At 38.3% G+C, this 17480-nt stretch overlaps 1 protein-coding gene across 3 annotated transcripts in view; it reads left to right on the forward strand.

The window, feature by feature from the left end:
* The window catches only part of adck1 (aarF domain containing kinase 1), a 50903-nt gene that overhangs the window by 18064 nt on the left and 15359 nt on the right, over positions 1–17480 (forward strand). The window contains exons 4-10 of one of the 3 annotated variants that reach the window (XM_057860444.1): positions 4854–5057; positions 10731–10889; positions 11037–11195; positions 13602–13718; positions 15565–15714; positions 16417–16614; positions 17233–17349. In XM_057860444.1, coding sequence (XP_057716427.1) covers positions 4854–5057; positions 10731–10889; positions 11037–11195; positions 13602–13718; positions 15565–15714; positions 16417–16614; positions 17233–17322 — 1077 coding nt within the window. In that variant the 3' untranslated portion in view covers positions 17323–17349. The remainder of the gene's footprint in view (positions 1–4853; positions 5058–10730; positions 10890–11036; positions 11196–13601; positions 13719–15564; positions 15715–16416; positions 16615–17232; positions 17350–17480) is intronic. The other 2 variants (XM_057860445.1, XM_057860443.1) reach the window with 2 other exon arrangements.

Consider the following 17480-nt stretch of genomic DNA (forward strand, 5'->3'; position numbering starts at 1 on the left):
GTCCGCATCCAGTATTCAGTAGTGACGGGATCTGTCGTTCACTTGAGTAAACGAATCCATTCCGGATCGTTCAGTAAAAAGATTCGTTCAACGAATCGTTCGCCCCCCTCATCTCCCTCCCCGCCCAAATGAATCGTTCGGTTAGTGAACGGGAAGTGACGTTGCCGAACGAATCACCAAAGACCGCTTCGCAGTATAACTGAACGGGAAGTGACATTCTTGGTCCCTCCCTCTCTCTTGCACACAGGCTCCTCATTGACCGCTCGTCATAGTTTCAGTAATGAGTGACAGGCAATATCATTCTCCTTTCACAGACAGCCTCGTCTCCCTCCCGCTGCTGCAAAAGCGAGGGAGAACTTCTGCGTCGTCTGTCGTAGTTCTATGGGCTCAAAGTCATGGCTCGTGCTTGCATTTCGATTGAGGACACGGTTAAACATTTTCCTTTTGTGGGGGGAGCGGGGGGTTGGGGCCGGGAGTGCACGGACTTTCTTTAGCATGTTCTTGATCACATTTACAATGCTTGCTGTCACGAAAATAAAAATAAATCGAAAGTTTAATTTCAAAATATGGAACGACCAACACATCATATTTACCTCTCGCTCTGTTGTATTTTTGTTTTTATGCTAATCACTATTATTTTTAGTTACTATTGTTAAAACTATAAATGTAAATAGCTAGTTGTCGAATGTGCTGCTCTGAAATAAAGACAATACTACATTTTGATATTTGACAGTTTAATTGCAAATCAGTATTAAGATGATCGTATTGAATTTTTGCAGTGGTATTAATAAATAAAATAATCCGGTCAACTCCCCTGTCGTCCCCGCATCTCAGATCGTCAAATGCTGACGAGAAATGATTGCTTGCTCTTTACGATGTCGCCTTTCTACCCTCATTAGTCTGTTAAAAAAAATGTAGACATATTGCGACATCTCCCGTGTCTGCGTGCGTTGTTTTGGGGCGCTTGAGTAGCGCATGATGGACGGATTGACATAATTTGTCAAACCAACCGACACGCTCTGACACGATAAAAAAAAAAAAACACTCAGAAAAAATTGATACAGTTTCATTGCAAATCAGTATTATGGTGATTGTTTTGAATTTTTGCACTGGTATTAATAAATAAAATAATCAGGTCAGCTCCCCTGTCGTCCCCGCATCTCAGATCGTCAAATGCTGACAAGAAATAATTGTTTGCTCTTTACGATATCGCCTTTCTACTCTCATTAGTCTGTTAAGAAAAATGTAGACATATTGCGACATCTCCCGTGTCCATGTGCGTTGTTTTGGGGCGCTTGAGTAGCACATGATGGACGGATTGACATGATTTGTCAAACCAACCAACACCTGACACGAAAAATAAAAAAAAATAAAACACTTGGAAAAAATGGACATGTATATACCGTTTCATTGCAAATCAGTATTATGGTGATCATACTAAATATTTTTTTCTGTGCACATATGAGGTAAATATCGCTGCCATGAAGCCTCCTTATAGTGACAGCTCTTTGCCCCCTTCATTGCCGTCACGCGACCGCAGCTCAGCTTTTGCTTGCCTCGTAGCTACCCGTGTTTTAAATTACTGTAAATTTGATAGTATGTGGTAATAGGTAGTCGCGAGTCTGTTGAGAAAAGTAGTACACTAAACCATGCTCGCTAGATTTGTGTGGTGTTTTTGTCTTTTTGAGCTGCATTTGATAGGCTCCACGTTAACAAATATGTGACAAAGTCCTTTCCTTTCATTTTTTGATTTGTTCACCGCATATTCATTACTGGAAAGTCAAGTTAGCAGCAAGCTAGGTCAGGAACCGGAGGACCGAGTCACTGAACGGGAAGTGACAAAACTCAGTCTTGCCCCCCTGCCTGCACGCTGGCTGCTCATTGGCCACACGTGGAAGTGAGTGACATACGCCCTGATTCTATTTCCGGTCCCTCCCCTGCCCGCGATGAGGCTGGCGTCTGATTGGTCGTGTGCGATGTCAGAAGACGCTGCCGCTTGCTCAACGCCCTCCCACGCAGTGAACAAGCACCAACTTCATAGAACGAATCAGTGCAGATGGTGATTAGTTCGGTCTCGTTCACCCAAACAATTCGTTCAAAAAGAACGAATCGTTCGCGACCGATACAACACTAGTATTCAGTGGCAGTTCTCATAGCCCCATAACACTGTTTGTGTCTAATACATGCATCGCTTGTGAGTTATATTCCTCCTTTGTTTATATTCATGAGCATTAGATAGTTATTGATGATGTGTATTTGAATTTGTTCACATATATGGTGAAATGCAGTTACATTGTTAGATGCTTGTGAGCTAATTGGCTAGTGCTACTGCTCAAATGGACACGTGTGTGTACATTTTATGTTATTTTGTGATTTATGCAAGTTATTGACACATTGCCTTGTTATTTTCAGTTTTACAAAAATACAAGAAACGTGCTCCTGTCAAAAAGAGATGACTTCAGTAAAGCCCATGCAACTTTGCCACACCGTCTGATTTCTTTTTGGAACTTATGTTCGCTATCTGTCAATTTGTGTACTCACACACATTGAGGACAGAATAGGGCTACTAGTTTATTTTTTGATTGAAAATTTTACAAATTTCATTAAAACGAAAACATTAAGAGGCGTTTTAATATAACATTTTATCCATGGATCACTTTAACAGAATGTTAATAATGTTAATGCCATCTTGTTGATTTATTGTTATAATAAACAAATACAGTCCTTATGTACCGTATGTTGAATGTATATATCCATCTTGTCTTATCTTTCCATTCCAACAATAATTTACAGAAAAATATGGCATATTTTATAGATGGTTTGAATTGCGATTAATTGCGATTAATTACGATTAATTAATTTTTAAGCTGTAATTAACTCGATTAAAAATTTTAATCGTTTGACAGCCCTAATATATAATATAATGTTGACTTTTGTTTTGTGATGCATGCAAGCGTAGAACCTGTAGTGCTAATGGCATGCGAGTAAGAGCGCATGTACAGATGAAGAAGAACGTATTGGCACACACAAAGAAGACCACACGCGCACACACCAAGAAGAGCGCTTTTTTTTGTTCCCACAAAGAAATCGTGCAACCGACTGAGAGAGAGAGAGAGAGAAGGGAAAGCCTACAAGCTTGCATGCACATTTGTTGCTTGTGAAGCGTCCACAGAGGCAACATCTGTATTTTACACCTTTTTCTTTACTGATTATTGTGCATTTTCAATTACGATCGAAAACTTGGGGCGAGTTTATGGTATTTTTGTACGATATGCGGACGCTAACTGATAGATGGTAATTGTTTGTGTAGATTGTTTTTCCTGTATCAGCAACTAGTTATTAACACAAATTGAATTGCTGTTATTGAAGATGAAACTGATTTAATCTTATTTTTATTTTAGTTATTCCGCAAGTGTTGATGAATAAAGTCAGCAAACCACACAGACGTCTGACATTGTCATTTCGGAGCTTAGCTCGCTGTCAAGCCACGTCGGACTTGGCTTCAACGTCCTGGCGAAGGCAGTACAATGACGTATAATACATGTTTTTGGATAGTTATTTTGAGATTTGGGGAGTATTTAGGAGTACTTAAGGGGTTAATATGTATTACGTCGCCAGCGTACGAACGGAACTCGTTTGTAACCCGGGGACTACCTGTATTGTACATTACATAACGTAACGTGCATACGTAATATAATATACCTAACTTGGCATATGTAACGTACCTAATGTAACATATCTAATGTAGGAATTCAGGGATTCAGTTAGCCATCTACCTTCATTATTAACTCATTTACTGCCATTAGACAGTGACAGACATCAAATCCATTTCCACAGAGATAACTGGCACTGGGTGATGTATCACTGCCATTGACTGCAATAGACGTCAATGGCAATCGAATTTGACTGGGTGGATGGCAGCAGTCACATCAATAAGCATTGAGGAATACATAAATACATAAAACCTAAAAGAATAGAAGATATTTTTATAGCCGTACTGTACATGCCTCGCCTCAGCCGTTTACCTGCCTTTGACATGTATTGATGGCAGATGATGGCTAGCTTCAGCCTACGCTTGAACATTTCAGAGTCATTTCAGGCTTTTAGAAAGCATCATTTCCATGGTGATGTCATTATCAAGCTGTGAGCCAGCCCGTGTAGGACAAAACATCCTGATTACTTGAAGAGAGGAGTAATGATGAATCAGATGATTAGGCTCCAAGCCGGAGGAAACGCAATGTCAGAATTTAATTCGCCTCCAGATTATTTTCAAAAGATATTATGCCAAAAATAGAGACTGGACTGAGTCAAGTGACATTTCCTTTTAACCTCTTGATGCCTGAATTTACATTTAACATGTATACACCAAAAAATATTGGGGGAATACATAAGTACATAAAAATAGTGATTAAAAAGACTAAAAATTGTTCATCCCAAATAATGAAAAACGAGAAACTACATGAAAAAATAGTTCATTTAAAAATAAACATTTTTTTAAAGTATAAAAATTAAATATGAAGGAGAAATGTATTACTAAAGTTGTATTTTATATGCGTACCGATATTTTTTTTTTTTCATCAATTTAAATTTGACAGTATTGTTGTAAACAATAATCTTATATGTGGCATTTCAATTTTAGAAGGCATATTATTTTTCGTATATCCTTATAGGATATTTAACTGTGTTCCTCGCTGATTACTTTGTAATTCTTTTGGTATCATGCCATTAATACTTATTATTTGCAAAGATAACAGTTTATTTGAAGTTATTAACAATTTAATGCTTTGCTCAGCCCTGGATATGTCTTGGTGTTTGATTATAATCACATCTGATGTTTTCATTACCACTTGTAGGTACATCGACGTTCAGCTGAGCGTCTTCGAGACCTGTGCTGTGCAAACCGAGGTACCTTCATCAAGGTCGGCCAGCACCTTGGTGCTTTAGATTATCTCCTTCCGGAAGAGTACACATCCACACTGAAGGTACTTCATAGTCGAGCTCCTCAGAGTAGCATGGAAGAGATAAAGCAGGTCATCAAAGAGGACCTCGGCAAGGAGGTAAATAAAAAAAAAAAACAATGTTATAAAGTTCGAGCTGAATTTAGTTGGGCACACAGACTTTTATCAAAGGCAAAACATTTGTGCCCCACGTATTGTAGCAATAGCTCTCATCTTCCGTGAGTCAGCATTTCAACTAATACAAGCATTAAAAAAACTACAGTTGTATTGATATGTATCTATTTATTTTAGCACATGGGATGACACAGGAATAAACCAGTTACAGCATTTGTTTAAAGATAATACATTCATGTCATAATGAAAAAATACTACAAGATTTCCAAATCAAAGGGGTCAATTTCCTTCAATACAATAAAATCAGGGCAGCCATCAAAAGCAAATTCCCATCACTAACAGGTACGTTAGACCCACCACCTTTCGTAAATAGAATCGTAAACATCCATCCTCAACAAAAAGAAATACTTTCAAAAATATATAAAGATTTCTCATGTAGCAACTCTACTTGTCTACCAATCGATAAATGGAGTAACAAACTTTCGGTAACATTAGATAGCTATTGGTCCCACATCTGTAAAAATACATTTACAATGACAAAGAATAAGAACCTTCAACTTATACAGTTCAAAACACTGCACAGATGGCATATTACGCAATCTAAAATGCACAAAATGGGGTTCTCCCAATCTGATAAATGTACAAGCTGCAATGAAGATACTTCAGATAGATTTCATGCTCTTTGGCCAACCAACCAGTGCGAGAGTTCTGGTCATAGGTAACGAAGAAACTCTTTTCTATTGAACTGCAGGATTCCATTGTCTTCAATTCTTTGTCTGCTTGGCGATCTGAATACAGTGAATATCCAAACCATCAAGCCCGTCCACTACTAGCAAGTGTAACGTTAGCCAAAAAAACAATATTGTTGAATTGAAAAAACAAACAAACCATTAACATGAACCAATGGCTAAATCTAATCATTGAATATACTAGTATAACATTAGAGAAAATATCTGACAAACAGACAAATAAAATGGACAAATACGAACAACAGTGGGAAACAGTTGCAAAAAGGATGAACATAGAATAAGGTTTCCCTCTCGCCTGTGAAGGAATGCCACAACAATAATAAAAATGTATACATAAATTGATATATGCGGGGTGTCCCGGGAAGTTGTATGCATCCTTTTACAGCTGATAACTGGACAAGTTTATACCTGAACTGCATTTTCACTCTCCCAGTAGCATTTGATAAATATTTTCTTCCTTCAAAGTTTAGTCAGTCAATGGGTTTAATCTACAAAGAAACCCATAAGACAATTTGGTTGCCAGCTGCTGGGGAATATATGCAATTTTTCTGGGACACTTGGTCTGACTCCGGCCCTGTCCGCCGCTCCTGACCGCGGCGGCTGCCGCTGCCCTCCTGCCAGCGGGGTCATCAGCGGGGCCTCTTGGGACCCGCAGCGCCTTGGGTGGGGTTTGCTGGTGCCTGATCACCCCTTCCTGTTCGCTGTTTTGTCATAATAAACGAGATATGTTGAATGATCACAATGGGAGTAAGTCATATTCTCAATGTGAAACATTAAAACTGTTTAGACCAACCGGACACTTAGACTTCCATTCTCCGTGTCAAACAGCTGAACAGGACAGCTTAAAAAAGAAGAAGAAAAAAAAACTACAGTTGTAGTTTATTTCCGCAAGGAAAATAAATCGCTCAGAACTGTCAACTAGAAAAAGCTGTTGTTTTTTATTTATTTTTTTTTAATAGTCAAATCTCCCATTTTATATTTATCATTGTCCAATTTACAAAAGAATATTCAAATATCAATACATTTAAACAACCAGCCATATAGCCTGCTATAGACAATGGATAATTTGTACACGGAATATATTGGAATACTACAGTATATGCATTTATTTATTCAGAAAAATTCATTATAATATGTTTTATATTGACTCACGAATACATAATAATACATTTTATATTGATCCCCAAGAGCCAAAACAAACAAAAAAAAAAACTGTCTGTAATTATACACTTTGCAAGTGGGTGTTTTTGCACACACATGAAGCTTCGAGTACTGAACCCGTTCCCCGAACTATTTGCCCCGGATTAAGCGGTAGGTGACTACTAATACTACATTTTTTTAATCTCAATAGATACTCCCCAAAAAGTTATTGATACATGATACCATTTTCAAAACTACATAAATAAAAAAATCAAATCAAATTTATTTCTGTAAAACCCTAAACTAAATATTAGCTCTTAAGTGCGTCTCCATTTGTGATCATTATTTTTGAGGGGGGCGCGGTGACTCCTTGTACTGCAGGAAGTGCAAATAAAATTGCAGGAAGTGACCCAAAACGTAATGGAAGTGACATGGAAATGCCCCCAAACCATCAGAAATTGACCTGAAATCAACAGAAAGTGGCCTGTAAGCACCCTAAACCAAACAAATTGAACTGAAATCAACAGAAGGTGACCTGGAATGACCGGAAATGAACAAGGAAGTTACTCAGAACTAATTCATTAAACTCGGACGACTGGCTGTGAATGTTCAGGTTCATCTTTCAATGCCAATGATAAAACTAGAAAATGTCCTTAAAATGCCTCAAAATTAATGGCACGTTACTAAAAAATCTGCAGAAAGTGAAGTAAAAGAGAATCACCCCTACATAATTTCACTAGAAATTACATCTTCTAGTTTGATGTTATTTTGCTACGATTCAAATTGTATGCAAGAAAATATTATGACGCAAGAGAAGATGCTTTGGAAAGAAGAGAAGTCTTCAAAGTTGACTTCAGGGGGGAAATCAATCAGTAGTTGCAAGAGAGAAACTTTGTCAAGATGAAGGTTTAATTTAGTTTGACCTGGGGTTGTAGCTAGAGCTGTTTCTCAAAAGACTGGAGAAAGGTAACTGAGTAGTACAAACAAACAAACAAACAAACAAACAAACAAACAAACAAACAAACAGAAACCCTAGAAAGAGATCTTTTGATGTTCTATTTGATCTATATATTAAAAGGTTATGTCAGAAAATATTTCATTTGTATTGAATTTTGATGACAATTTTAAAGATAAATTACAATATATTGCTGCTCGGTTGTAAAAAAAAAATAAATGTGTCTTGAAATTGTATTTCTCTGATGCAACGCTGTGCGGCGATGGGTGAGAAAGCGGTAACGGGAGGACAAATAACAATGAAAAATAAAGCCAGCCACTGCACTGGTATTTTCCTTGTATATTCATTTATCCCAGTGGTCCCCAACCTTTTTTGTACCACGTACAAGTGTGATGTGGGCTTTTTTTTCACAGACCGGTAATGTGCGGCAGAATAATACAGTGAATATAAAATAACGCGACGGGGCTAAAAACGAATGTTAAGTGCAGTCAAAATGTAACTCACCAGACGCTGAATCAACCATTTTTAACAGCAGGTTAACAGTGTCGCAACTCTTTCTACATTGCTCTGGCCCATTACACACAGCCAGCAGCAGGCAGCTAACGTTACTGTTTACATTGACTTATGCTGGGTGGCTACTAAGGTGTGTAAACACCCCAGTAATGGCGGCCACCACTAGCGGGCGACGTCCACATATCTCAACTTGGACTAGTCAATAGAGTAAGCAGACAAATTGGTGTGTTAATAGGCACAGGCCACAATGCGGTCGTTAATAAATTATTTATTATTTCTTTGCGGCCTGGTAGGATATGCGCCACGGACCAGTATCGGTCCCCGGCCCGGTGGTTGAGGACCACTGATTTATCCTCCCTTCTATTGCAGCATATATATTATCATGCAATACATCTGAGTAGTTTCATGAGATGTTGAAGCCATGGTAACTCCTAGAACTGAAAACAAGAATAACTACAGAGGCTGTAAAATACAGTAGGCTTTTCACTTGCCCTGGGCTATTACACATACACATGATCATAGAAAAAAAATTAAAGTCCAAGGTATTTCAATTAATCAATCTTGGCTGAAATGCACCCTGACCACAGTTTGGCCTGTAGCGTAAAGTGCTTCAAAAAGAGTCCAATATTGATGGTTTTCAAGTCGTCTATTACACTCTACTTCAGGTAAACAGTAAAACTAAACACACATAACAAGGAAATAACAACTTCGGTGGATTAAAACACAGTTCCCAAAAACTGCTGTCTTAATGCTGATACAATGCTGGCCAAAAGTATTGGCACCCCTGCATAATAGATAATGCTCAATTTCTCCCAGAAAATGATTGTAATCACAAATGCTTTGGTAGTAATATCTTCATTTATTTTGCTTGCAATGAAAAAAAACAAAAGAGAATGGGGGGAGAAAAAAAGTTAAATCATTATCATTTTATACAAAACTCCAAAAATGGGCCGGACAAAAGTATTGGCACCCTCAGGCTAATACTTTGTAGCACAACTTTTAGACAAAATAACTGCGAACAACCGCCTCCGGTATCCACCAATTAGTTTCTTGCAATGCTCTGCTGGAATTTTAGACCATTCTTCTTTGGCCAACTGCTCCAGGTATTTATAATTTTTTGGTTGTCTTCAGACTTCATAATGCCATGCACACGGTCAAGCACTCCAGTGCCAGAGGCAGCAAAGCAACCCCAAAACATCAGGGAACCTCCGCCATGTTTAACTCTGGGGACTGTGTTTGTTTCTTTGAAGGCCTCGTTTGTTCCCCTGTAAACTCTATGTTGATGACTTTTCCCAAAAAAGCTCTATTTTTGTCTCATCTGACCAGAGAACATTCTTCCAAAACGTTTTTGGCTTTCTCAGGTAAGCTTTGGCAAACTGCAGCCTGGCTTTTTTATGTCTCTGGGTCAGAAGTAGGGTCTTCCTGGGTATCCTACCATAAAGTTCCTTTTATTTAGACGCCGACTGATAGTACGGGTTGACACTGTTGTACCCTCGGAATGCAGGACAGCTTGAACTTGTTTGGATGTTAGTTGAGGTTCTTTATCCACCATCGCACAATCTTTTGTTGAAATCTCTCGTCATTTGTTCTTTTCCGTCCACATCTAGGGAGGTTAGCCACAGTGCCATGGGCTTCACACTTATTGATGACACTACGCACGGTAGACACAGTAACATTCAGGTCTTTGGAGATGGACTTGTAGCATTGAGATTGCTTTCTCACAGTTTTGCTTCACAAGTCCTCAGAGAGTTCTTTGGTCTTCTCTCTTTTCTCCATGCTCAATTGTGGTACACACGAGGACACAGGACAGAGGTTGAGTCAACTTTAATCCATTTTAACTGGCTGCATGTGTGATTTAGTTATTGCCACCACCTGTTATGTACTGCAAGTAAGTAATAGGTGGTATTAATTACACAATTTAGAGAAGCCTCACTTAATTTTTCAAAGGATGCCAATAGTTTTGTCCAGCCCATTTTTTGAGTTTTGTGTAAAACGATAATGATTTAAAGTTTTTTTTTTTCCCCATTCTTTTTTTTTTTTTCATTGCAAGTAAAATAAATGAAGATATTACTACCAACACATTGGTAATTGCAATCATTTTTGGGGGATAAATTGAGCATTATATGACAGAATTGCAGGGATGCTAATACTTTTGGCCAGCAGTGCAGTCCTATCATATCGCTGTAGCAGTGTATACTGTTGTTGAAAATTGGTATAGTGGATGTGAAAACGAACCTAATCTGATTTAAAACTTCACTTTGACAGTCCTCATTTACCGTTTTCACCTCAATTGTCTTCCAGCTGTCAGAGTTGTTTGTTTTCTTTGATGAGACGCCTCAGGGAGCAGCCTCCTTAGCCCAGGTCCATAAAGCAGTGCTGCATGATGGGAGGACAGTGGCTGTTAAGGTCCAACACCCCAAAGTTCAAAGACAAAGCTCCAAAGACATATTGGTGATGGAGGTGAGCTGTTTTGTAGACAAAAAAAAAAAACCTTAGAAATTTAGGTAACACTGATTAAAATTAGTAGAAATCTCAACCCTTGTTTTTCCCACTAAGCTACAGTATATATGTAAAATTACAATTCTAGTTGTGTTTTATATTTCGAAGGTTTTGCTGAAAGGCGTCCATTGGCTCTTCCCTGACTTTGCGTTCATGTGGTTGGTAGAAGAAGCCAAAAAAAACATGCCATTGGAGCTGGATTTCTTGAATGAAGGGCATAATGCAGAAATCATATCAAAAAAGCTGGCCCACTTCACCTTTCTCAAGGTAATCGCATTTGATCTTACCCTCTTAATAGATGAGTAAACATGTTATTTTCAGGTGCTGATGAATTGCAAATGTGTATTTGAACTTAAAATGCTTACAATATTTTTTAATTTTTACACTGGGTGTAGTTAATTGGTCTGGGTGCCCCACTGCCATTGTGGTGCCCCAGGTTTGATTCACGCAAGTGGCTTGCGTCATGCAAGACATCTGGCGTCAAAATACGTTCAGTATATTTTACATTTTACCTTATGTTGATAAGGATCAAATGTCTGCATCATGCTTTAACAATGGGACTTGCAAAAACAGGGCGAATACGGAATACAGGGCGAGGTGCAGAGTATTTCATTTTTTATCCTTGCCGCGAAATGTCATAATAAAATGCCAGCCACTGGGCCCTGCTTTATATGAAAAAAGACTGTTTTTGTTTAATTGTTGCGGAATTATCCCTTGATTGAACCAGACTCCAGGAACAAGGGATGACTTTGCAATGACAAATGTTAGGAACTCTGCAAAGGTGACAGACAGACTAGCCACCATGTCAAGTGAGAAAGTTAGTCTTTCTTCCCTTAGTGTGGCGGCCTTATATACAGTGGGGCAAATAAGTATGTAGTCAACCACTAATTGTGCAAGTTCTCCCGCTTGAAAATATGAGAGAGGCCTGTAATTGTCAACATGGGTTAACGTCAACCATGAGAGACAGAATGTGGGGAAAAAAAAAAAAAACAGAAAATCACATTGTTTGATTTTTAAAGAATTTATGTGCAAATCATGGTGAAAAATAAGTATTTGGTCAATACCAAAAGTTCATGTCAATACTTTGTTATGGACCCTTTGTTGGCAATAACGGAGGCCAAACGTTTTTTGTAACTCTTCACAAGCTTTTCACACACTGTTGCCAGTATTTTGGCCCTTTCCTCCATGCAGATCTACTCTGGGGCAGTGATGTTTTGGGTCTGTCGTTTGGCAACACGGACTTTCAACTCCCTCCACAGATTTTCTATGTGGTTGAGATCTGGAGACTGGCTAGGCCACTCCAGGACCTTGAAATGCTTCTTACGAAGCGATTCCTTTGTTGCCCTGGCTGTGTGTTTGGGATCATTGTCATGCTGAAAGACCCAGCCACGTCTAATCTTAATGCCCTTGCTGATGGAAGGAGATTCTCACTCAATATCTCTCGATACATGGCCCCATTCATTCTTTCCTTTACACAGATCAGTCGTCTTGGTCCCTTTGCAGAAAAACAGCCCCAAAGCATGATGTTTCCATCCAAATGCTCTCTAGCGAACCGCAGATGGGCCTGGACGATTACTGGCTTCAGCAAGGGGGACACGTCTGGCATTGCAGGATTTGAGTCCCTGGCGACGCATTGTGTTACTGATAGTAGCCTTTGTCACTGTGGTCCCAGCTCTATGTAGGTCATTCACTAGGTCCCCCTGTGTGGTTCTGGGATTTTTGCTCACCGTTCTTGTTATCATTTTGACGCGGTGAGATCTTGCATTGAGCCTCAGATCGAGGGAGATTATCAGTGGTCTTGTATGTCTTCCATTTTCTAAAAATTGCTCCCACAGTTGATTTCTTTATACCAAGCGTTTTACCTATTGCAGATTCAGTCGTCCCAGCCTGGTGCAGGTCTCTGGTGTCCTTCGACAGCTCTTTGGTCTTGGCCATATTGGAGTTTGGAGTGTGACTGACTGAGATTGTGGACAGGTGTCTTTTATACCGATAATGAGTTAAAACAGGTGCCATTAATACAGGTAACAAGTGGAGCCTCGTTAGACCTCGTTAGAAGAATTTAGACCTCTTTGACAGCCGGAAATCTTGCTTGTTTGTAGGTGACCAAATACTTATTTTCCACTCTAATTTGGAAATAAATTATTCAAAAATCAAACAATGTTATTTTCTGTTTTTTTTTTCACATTCTGTCTCTCATGGTAGAGGTTAACCCATGTTGTCAATTACAGGTCTCTCTAATCTTTTCAAGTAGGAGAACTTGCACAATTGGTGGTTGACTAAATACTTATTTGCCCCACTGTATCTTATATCTCTTCCAATTGTATTTTCTCAATTACTGTAGTAACTATGAGTCCTGTATTGGGCCATGACAACAAGGTTGTTTATTCTGAGCCCCAGCTCCAAATTGGTCAAAACAGGTTTGGAACGAGGCTAATATGATTGGAATTATGCCGAAAGACATGTATTGTGGAAACTGAGGTTAGAATTTTTGGAGTGAAGTTGGAGATGAAGCAGCTCCACAAGGTAATTAACACAGTCCAGGGACTGACTGGTTACCTTCTTGAATCTTTGGATATTATCATCGTGCCCGCTGCCTCTTCCAACTCTTTGACCTCATTTATCTTTCACATAATGTTTTTCATCAGACATAATTTTGCTTTTTTTTCTTCTCAGGTTCCGACAATTCACTGGGACCTGTCCACTAAAAGGGTTTTGACCATGGAATTTGCCGAAGGAGGTCAGGTCAATGACCGGGAGTACATGGAGGCAAATGGCATCAACGTCAACGAGGTACTACTTCAAGTAGTACAGATTTAAAGACTCTTACTGCTAGTGGAGTTAATACTTTGTCTAATTCTTCTATGGTAGATGTTCGATGTAACTAATTATGAAGTTACTCAAATATTATGGCAATGATTTGGATCCCCCGGTCAGGTGTATATTTTATGCAATGCACGGTCAAAAGTAAAATCTGAAATGACCCCATTTGATGTAAGTAATCTTTTAAAGTGAAAGCAGGCAATTGAGGGATATATTAAAAATTGTTTAAATCTATTAAAACTGTGGTAACATTTTACAATAAGGGTCCCTTAGTTAACATTAGTTAATGCATTTTTAGACAATAACTAATGTTTAAGTTACATGACAATAATTCATTTAATCCCTTATCTAACATTTATTAATAATTAACATGAGTTAATGCATTAGTTAATGCATTTTAAGACAATAACTAATGTTTAAGTAACATTACAATAATTAATATAATTGGTTATCTAACATTTATTAATATATTAATTAACATGAGTTAATGCATTAGGTAATGTATAACCAGACAGTAACTAATGGTTTGGTAAAATTAAAAAAAAAATATAGGCCTATATGGGTTTAGGTATGGGTTTAGGGTTAAGGGTTAGGGTTTGTTAACTTAGCATTTATCATTTCTTAGTTAAGGGACACATGTGCTACACTTTACAATAAGGGTCCAAAAAGCATTCAGTAATGGTTAATAAAGGTTGGGGGGGGGCTTAAGCATTTATAATTTCTTAGTTAAGGGACACATGTGCTACACTTTATAATAAGGGTAAAAAAACATTCAGTAATGGTTAATTAAGGATAAGTACTACTTAAGAGGTACGTTCACGTGAAATAATACCATACTTAAGGTTAGGTTAGCCGCTCCCAGGGACTCACAGAGCACTGTTTCTCATTTATTTACTTATTGTAAAGTGTGGCACACGTATCCCTTAACTAAGACATTATAAATGCCTAAGTCCCCCCCGCCCTTAACCTTTATTAGCCATTACTGAATGCTTTATCGACCCTTATTGTAAAGTGTAGCACATGTGTCTCTGAACTAAGAAATTACAAACGCTTAAGTTAACAAACAAACCCTAACCGTATATAGGCCTATATAGGTGACTTTTTAATTTTACCAAACTATTAGTGACTGTCTGGTTATGCATTAACTAATGCATTAACTCATGTTGATTAATATATTAATAAATGTTAGATAAGCAATTATATTAATTATTGTAATGTTACTTAAACATTAGTTATTGTCTTAAAATGCATTACCTAATGCATTAACTCATGTTAATTATTAATAATGTTAGATAAGGGATTAAATGAATTATTGTCATGTTACTTAAACATGAGTTATTGTCTAAAAATGCATTAACTAATGTTAATTAAGGGACCCTTATTGTAAAGTGTTACCAAAACTTTAAATATTTTCGTTGCTGTATATGTCCTACATTTTATTCCATTTATTGAGCTGGAGCTGGGTGATGTTTTAGGAAGGCATCATTCACTCTTGATTCATTGCCAGCTTTACCGGTCAAAAATACATAGACAACCATTCACATTAACATTTATATCTGCAGTGAATCTAAATTAATAAAAAACTAAGATTAAAATCTGTAGAAAAAAACAAGGTGTGAGATGGAATAATATGGGGGGGTCTTTTTCCAGCCAGATCGCCCTGCCATAAAAACCATAAAAAGCAGTGAAAACTGTGACTGTTTATACTTATGGTCATTGTTTGGGGTTGTCTATTTTCCTATGTTGAATTTTCAGTGCTGAATTGTTTTGTATTCCAAACACTTTCCTTATGCATTTTTTTATTTTTCAATAACAGATTTCAGAAAACCTGGGCAAAATGTATAGCGAAATGATCTTCTTACACGGCTTTGTTCACTGTGACCCCCACCCTGGTAATGTGTTGGTTCGAAAGTGTCAGAAAAGCAAGAAGACAGAGATCATCCTACTCGATCATGGCCTTTATCAGGTTAAAAATCTTCACGCTGCGCAAAGCACAAATAACAGGAAAAAAAATGTTCCAATTTTGTTGTCCATTTTTCATGTGCTGACCGAGGCCTTGAGTAAATAAATCAGCACAAACAATTTGAACGTACATACAAATGCACTGCTGTTACACACACACCTAAAAATCACACACACACGGACAGACGGACACATTTATTAGAGCACCGGCAGACTAAAAGCTTTTTGATAAACAACTCTTTTCATGTGTTCTTAGTAGAGTGCAGGGTGCTGTGTTCAAATTGGACAGAACCTATGTGTACTCAAAAGGCATACAACAGACAATTGCTTTTAAATTGGCAGCATTCATTTACCAGAATTTGCTAAGAGAAGCTCAACAGGCATCCCTACAAGGGTTCTACAAGGGTGTGTATCTTTATGGCTCTGTCAGCCAATAAGTTGGCCTTCGGAGGATTTCCATTGACATATCATGTGGGCTCCACCAATTTTTTAAATGATTTATTTTTTCTTTGGTGGGGGTGTGGCAAATAAATTAACTCTCTGGCTGCCATTGATGGCACTAACCGTTCAATCCATTTTGAATTCAGAATGGATTGGACTTCTAGTGCCATCAGCCAGTGAGTATAAAATATAATAATGCAATCACACAAAGATATAGTTTTTCATTCATTAAGCAATTACCATTTCAAATATTTTCTGTACCCAGGTCTTACAACCAGACTTCAGGATAAACTACTGCCGACTCTGGCAGGCTCTAATTCACCAGGACATGTCTCAGGTGGAGCGTTACAGTCGCAAACTGGGAGCTGGAGACTTGTACCCGTTGTTTGCTTGTGTGCTCACAGCTCGTTCCTGGGCTGCCGTCAACTCTGGTATCGGTTCTGTGCCTGTCACTCATTCAGAGGTAGGAAGAGCCTAGCGGCTAGTGCTGTATAATGATATAATGATATAAATTGTCGATATGATTGTACATGTCATCATCAACGCCATAAATAGACTCGTTTCGGGAATGCACATTATGGCCAGCAGATGGCGCTAAATTTGCACTGACCTGCTACATTTTGGGATTCCAAATGCTATAGTAGTACTGTCAGAGTTTCCCCTAGAACTTTTTGAAGCTGTGGTGGTGGTAAGTTGCATCGGAGTTGGACAGCCTCATAATGTTGTGCCGTGGCGAAATTGTTTCATATCATGACAAATAAGAATTTTTTAAAATATCATTTATTTTTTTACAAGACGAACCATAACAAAGATCTATTTGCAAAGTTTGCATCCTGCTTGGGAACACTTGATTAAAAAAAAAAAAAATTGAGGTCTCTTTCATAATGGAAATCAGCAATAGATGGTGCATTTATAGTCAAAGTGAGGCATGACGCCAGATGGTCCCCCTGCAGTCTGTTCCTCAGGTCAGTCTTTACCTATACAAGAATAAAAAAAAAAACAGATCTAGGAAATGAAGATACACAAGCATCTCTAACTTGCATTGTTTAGTTGGCCAAATGTCTTACTCTGTTCATTGCAGAGAAATATTTTACAGTTCACTGTTGGGATGGACACTGTCAACGCAATGGCTCAAGCAAGGGCACAGCACTCCCCGTTCATCAGTTTGTGATGCCATCTTTGACATCATGCTGACCAGGTCCATATTCTGAAACACATTCAATGGATTACTACCCTTTAGGGCTACGCTGCTTCGATCCCATCTGTTTTCACAGTTACCTTCGTGGTTTAATTGTTTTACCTTGAAGGCTCCGGCCTGCAGAGCGGCAC

Source organism: Corythoichthys intestinalis, chromosome 15 (genome assembly GCF_030265065.1).
Source record: "Corythoichthys intestinalis isolate RoL2023-P3 chromosome 15, ASM3026506v1, whole genome shotgun sequence".
NCBI lineage: Eukaryota > Metazoa > Chordata > Actinopteri > Syngnathiformes > Syngnathidae > Corythoichthys > Corythoichthys intestinalis.